At 36.6% G+C, this 6,317-nt stretch overlaps 1 protein-coding gene across 1 annotated transcript in view; it reads right to left on the bottom strand.

Annotated features, from left to right (window-relative positions):
• Positions 1 to 586: 586 nt before the first annotated feature.
• The window catches only part of LOC117931859 (alpha-glucosidase 2-like), a 58,928-nt gene continuing 53,197 nt past the window's right edge, over positions 587 to 6,317 (bottom strand). The window contains 2 exon segments of the mRNA XM_034852933.1: positions 587 to 909; positions 1,323 to 1,468. Of these exon segments, the coding sequence (XP_034708824.1) occupies positions 716 to 909; positions 1,323 to 1,468 (340 nt within the window). The 3' untranslated portion in view covers positions 587 to 715.

Below are 6,317 nucleotides of genomic sequence, written 5' to 3'. Positions count from 1 at the left end.
TATAATAAATGAGAAACCAAAACCCACTCTTACTAGGATTTTGATTCATGTTTTCCACATAGTATAGTAATTCGGCTCCACTTCAATCTTATTTCCATTCTTATACTAGTGTAAAACAAATGCACTCTAATGCAACCACAAGGCCTACTTTCCTATAGGCCAAACACTAAGAAAAGAATCTTTGTCGTTTCCTAACCTACCAGTTTAGATTATGTTTGGTTCTCGAAAGTTTTGACGAAAAATGCTAGGAAAAGAAAATAAAAAAAAAAAAAAAAGAAAATATAGGTTTATTGTCAATAAATTATTTTTATATACTTTAAACGCATTTTACTTCTTTTAACTTTCTATATAAAGACTAAATAATTTGAAAATACATAAAATTTTTAACTAATTTTAATTACATTTGATTTTCTTTTATACAAATATAAGAAAATAATTTTTCTTAACATTTTTATTCTTTCTTTCCTTACTACTTTCCTAGAACCAAGCATAATATTAATAACTTTTATCAACTTGCCATCCAATATTGTAAATTTCTAACCATGAGTTCAAACTAAATTCTCACAGAACCTAGAAGCTCCAAGCATATCCTCAATGATCACGAAAAGCATTTAGGTAATAATTGAAGAACATTCTTAAGTAGTATACAAGCTTGCAGTTCCAAGTTTTGAAATCTTGTGACTTAAAATTCCAGGTTTATGTTGAAAATAACAAACTATGGAATTGCTCTCACCTCATATTCATGTGAGATCGTTAGAGGTGATTGCTTGGAAACCAGTCTCTGTTCCGACCACAGCTCTAAATTAACTGTCCCGGTTCCCCAGTGAATGAGACACTTGTGGACTTCAGTGATATCAAACTGGTTCACTAGAGCCAGCCCGAGACATTTATTGACCAGCATCCATTCACCTGAAAATGAAAATTGGGAAGAAAGGAAATGATCAACTTCAGTTATGAAAATATATGAAGGGTGGCTGCTTTGAAAGTTTTGAAAATTTGCCAAGGAAATGAGCTGTAATTTTGAAAGCTGAACCAGACTGGCCATCTTGGTTTAGTTCTATATTGCCAGCTGGTAATACCATGTTTGATCATAATGCTGAGTTTGAACAAGGATACTGAGCATATAGAGTATGTAAATCTGGGGTTTGGTTCAGAATTTCATTAATGTTTTAAGAGCACAGTAAGGAAGCCGACTGAAAAGAGAAAATCAGCTAATTTCATTTTCATGGTGCAGCACCTTAAGATTTTTTTGTAGTTAGAAAGCCTGGACTTCTTATCCCAACGACAGTGAATATTGTAAAGATGGATAAAAGGAATATTACCATTAGGCCGAAGATTCCCTTCATAAGACTGCTCACTGGCTTCAGGCCAAACTTCGTGCTTAGATCCATCGATGGAGACAAACAAGACAAAAGACTCTGTAGGGTGCAAGAGATTGAATATTGGGTGCACACGGAGGCAAACCAGCCTACAAGATGAACAAACCATAATAAAGCTGTTAGAATAGGGAATAAATTGTTGTAGGCATTTGTTACTGTAAATTAGCTGTATGTTTATACTAGTATTATTCCCATTGATGTGTTCTGCTGTGTATAGGATATTAGGATTTTTTTTTCCTTGTTTAGAGCTCTATAGGTCAACTAATGTATTCTATATATCTTGTAATATTTTTTTCCAACAGATCAGTTATTTATCACTCTTTCACTAGTCTACATGGTATCAGAGCCGTTTAGGCTCTTGGGTTTACAGGCACTCTTGAGTGCTGCTCTGTTTAGGTGGAGTTAATAGCCACCATTTTTTGTCCTACTTCACGACCTTCATTGTCATTACCCTTACCATTTATTTCTCAATTCACAGCCTTCATTGCTGTTATTTTTTTGTCACCACCTAAGAAAATCTCCTTCTCATTCAGTTCCTCCTGTCATATTCTCCTTCAATCATATCTGAAACACCTAAGCCCACCAACACCACTTCTGCAGTAGCTTCTTTCAGTGCCCAGGCATCCATACATTCTGAAAATCCTACCCTTCAAATCATCACGTCAAAACTGAATGGAAGGAACTTTATGGAGTGGTCCCAATCTGTAAAAATTTCTTTGAGAAGCAAAGGGAAATTCAAATACATTATTGGAACAGCAAGACCACCACTTGAAAGTGATCCCAAGTATGAGATTTGGGAGGCGGAAAACTAAATGATAATGTCTTGGCTACTACACTCCATGCAACCTGAGATTAGTCAGACATATCTACTTCTTCCCACGGCTGAGATCAGTAAGACACTCCATTCAAAGGTTGGTTTCACCTCCCAAATTTTTCAGATCAAGTGACAGATTATGAATACCAAGCAAGGGACTCCAAGTGTCAGAGTACTATAACTCTCTCAAAGGGTTATTGATAGAGTTAGATCTCTACCAAAACATAGAGATGGAATCTGCTGCTGATTCAAAGAAGTTGAAGGACATGCTGGAAATGGAACGAGTCTTTCAATTTTTGTTGGGACTTAATCCTGAATTTGATCAAGCATGTGAAAAAATATTAGGAAAAGACCTTTTTCTTGATCTTGATGAAGCTTTTTCATACATCCATGGGGAGGAAAGTCACAAAGAATTGATAGGCAACAAAACTGAAAATTGTGGAAGTCTTACAACAGAAAATTCTGCTCTAGCAGTGGCTAAACAAAATCAAAATGCAAGTGACAACAAGAAACCAGTGGACAAGGATAAAATGTAGTGTGACCATTGCAACAAACTAAGACACACAAGAGCCATGTGTTGGAAGCTACAAGGAAAGCCTCAAAACCTTAAACAAGCCGGCAGCAAAGGAGGAAATCAGCCTAATTGGGACAAGCCAATCACACAGCTATTGTTGAAGAAAGATCAGCACAGTTGGGATTCAACAAACCTGATCTTGAGAATCTGAAACTCTTGTTGAATCAGTTGGAGGATTCTAATGCAAACCCCTTGTCAAATTCAGGTTCATGTTCCATGGCTCAATTAAGTACAAAGGCTTCAATTTCCTTCCAAAATAACTTCAATACATCGATCATTGATTCAGGTGCTTCAGACCACATGTCCAGCATGTATAATTTTTTTTCCAGCTACTAACCATGTTCAAGAAAACAAAAAATCAGGGTAGCTGATGGATCATTCTCCTCAGTTGTTGGTCAAGGATTTGTACACATTTCACCCTCCTTAACCTTACACTCTGTTCTTCATGTCCCAAATTTAAACTATAATCTATTGTCTATTGGAAAAATCACAGAAAAGTTGAATTGTTCTATTGAATTCACCCCTACAGGTTGTTATTTTTAGGATCATTTGGGGAAGATGATTGGGCATGGTAAGTTGAAAGATGGACTTTACCACTTGGAGACCGATTTGAGAAGTGGAGGTGAAAAGTCTCAATGCCTGGTTTAAACCCACCAAACTGGTTTGGACCAAATCCTTCTTTGGCATAACCATTTAGGACACCCCCCCCCCCCCCCTTTGCCTTGGTTAAAAAGGTTATTCCCTTTCTTGTTTGAGAAAATAAACATTAGCAAGTTCCATTGTGAGTCATGTACTCTTGCTAAACATCATTGCGTGAGCTTTCCAATAAAGGAGATTCAATTTTTTTCCTCATTCAATTTAATTTATTCAGATGCTTGGGGCCCCTCCCGTGTTACCAATATTTCTGGTGCTCGTTGGTTTGTTACCTTTATTGATGATTGCACTAGGACTACTTGGGTTTATCTCATGAAGTCCAAGTCTGAAGTGCCCTTAATTTTTTCTGCATTTCAGAAATTTGTTAACACTCAATTTGGAACCAAAATTCAAACACTGAGATCTAATAATGGCAAAGAAAATTTCAATCAAGAATTGATGAATTACTTTAGCAATGAAGGCATTCTACATCAATCAACATGTGTTGATAGCCCACAATAGAATGGAGTGGCTGAAAGAAAGAATAGAGCATTTGTTGGAATAGGCATTTGTTTCAGTAAATTAGCTGTATATTTATAGTTGTATTATTCCCATTGATGTGTTTTGCTATGTATAGGATATTAGGATTTTTTTTTTTCCTTGTTTAGAGCTCTATAGGTCAACTAATGTATTTTATATATCTTGTAATATTTTTTTTCTAAGTAACTTTGAGAGAGAGAAAAAAAAAAAAAAACCTTAATTCTCATTCATATGATTAACTTCTTACAATAGAGAAATATATATACAAGGCTAGGTTGAACTAACTACCATATATGTGACCTATATTAAGAAAGGAAAGAAAGATTGTACACTATAAATACATTATATTCAACACTTTTCCTCAAGCTGGAGCATATATGTCATATGCACCAAGCTTGTTACTATCAAAGGATAGCTTTGCTGTCCACACTTCTTTCCTTATTTTAGCCCACAATTGTTTCCTTATTTCTCCATTTATTATTCTGTACAGTTAGCATACATTATTTGACAGATTATAGTTTACATGTATAGGGCTAGAATCATGCGAAAATTTATTTGCTTTCCATGTATAGCATCCTTGTAAAGTCTATATATAATATACAAAACTCAAGGCCAAGGTATTCGGCCATTCACACAATATTTTGACATGGTATCAGAGCAAGGTTGCTAATTTTTCTTCCCTCAAATTCTTTTCTGTCTTCTCGGTTTCAGAGGTGCCTCTCGTGTCTTTCGGTTAAGTCTGTGTTGATCCGTGTTGCACCCAACTACAACCATTTTTCTCGGTATTTATATGGCTGTCGTGGGTCAGTTTTCTTCTGGGATTTTTTTTTGGTCCATCCTTTTGTCTCGGGTTCTATTTATTTTCTATGGATTCCGCACCTCTGTGTGTTAAGTTTATAGACACAAATTATTCTACCTTGGCATTTTAGTTTGAACTTTTTCTCAAGGGAAAAGACCTTTAGGGTCATATTGATGGCACGAATGTTGAAAAACCATCCACTTTTGACAAATCTCAGGATGTTGGGTCTTCTCCTTCATGGGCTGTGCTTGATGCACGCATCATGTCTTGGTTTCTTGGTTCAGTGGAGCCTCATATTGTCACCCACTTGTGGCCCCATCGGTCCGCTCAATCTATGTGGGCTTACTTGAAGAAAGTTTATCATCAGGATAACGATGCTCGTCGCTTTCAGTTAGAACATGCAATTGCCATGTTTCAACATGGTAGTCTTTCTATCCAGGACTACTACTTGGCATTTCTGACTCTTTGGCATGAATATGCTGATTTGGTTACAACAGATGTTCCTATTACCGCTCTCTCAACTATTCAGACTATTCACGCGACTACTCGGCGTGATCAGTTTCTTACGATCTTATCTCATGTATTGAACTCTGATTTACCTGGTACTAAGGATCGTTCTTCTTTATCTCTTGAGTGTGATTCTTGCAAACTTGGTAAAAATAAAACTCTTCCCTTCCCTTTGCATGCAAGTAGAGCATCTCATTGCTTTGATCTTATCCATAGTGATGTTTAAGGACCTTCCCCGGTTAGTTCACATGAGAAACTTAAATATTATGTGACTTTCATTGATGATCATAGCAAATTTACTTGGGTCTACTTTATTCGCTCTAAATCTGAGGTCTTTTGTACTTTCACTGAGTTTTTAGCGTATGTTGACAATCAATTTTCTACTTCTATTAAGACATTACGCACAGATTCCGGTGGTGAGTATTTTTTTACTGAGTTTCAAGCATTCTTGGCTTCTAAGGGTATTATTCATCAACGTTCATGTCCCTCTACTCCTCAACAAAATGGAGTTGCCGAACGCAAAAATCGTCATCTCCTAGATGTGGTACGCAGTCTCTTGTTAGAATCTTCTGTTCCATCCATGTTTTGGGTAGAGGCTCTGAAACCGCTACTCACTTGATTAATCGTTTACCTTCTCAAGTCCTACATATGGAGTCTCCCTATTTCCGCTTATTTGCTAAGCAACCTAGTTATGATCACCTTCGTATTTTTGGTTGTGTATGCTTTGTTCATTTACCTCCTCATGAGCGACATAAATTATCTGCTCAATCTGTTTGATGTGCTTTCTTGGGATATAATATGTGTCAAAAGGGATTTGTTTGCTATGATCCTACATTACATTGTACACGTATTTCTAGGAATGTTATTTTCTTAGAAAATCAACATTTCCTTCCTATATCCTCTTCTACTGTGGTTCTCCCCTCCTTTGAGCAGCAGTTCTCAAATCTTCATCCAATCAGTTCTCACTTTCAACCAAGTATTGTGTATATGAGACGCTCCCGTCCACAGTCTCTTTCGGTGGCTCACTCGATATTTGATCCTACCACGCTTCAGATTCAGTCAGTTGCAGTA

Source organism: Vitis riparia, chromosome 2, assembly GCF_004353265.1.
Source record: "Vitis riparia cultivar Riparia Gloire de Montpellier isolate 1030 chromosome 2, EGFV_Vit.rip_1.0, whole genome shotgun sequence".
Taxonomy (NCBI): domain Eukaryota; kingdom Viridiplantae; phylum Streptophyta; class Magnoliopsida; order Vitales; family Vitaceae; genus Vitis; species Vitis riparia.
Note: the sequence above shows the minus strand (reverse complement) of the source record. Positions and strands in the feature narration are given on the sequence as shown.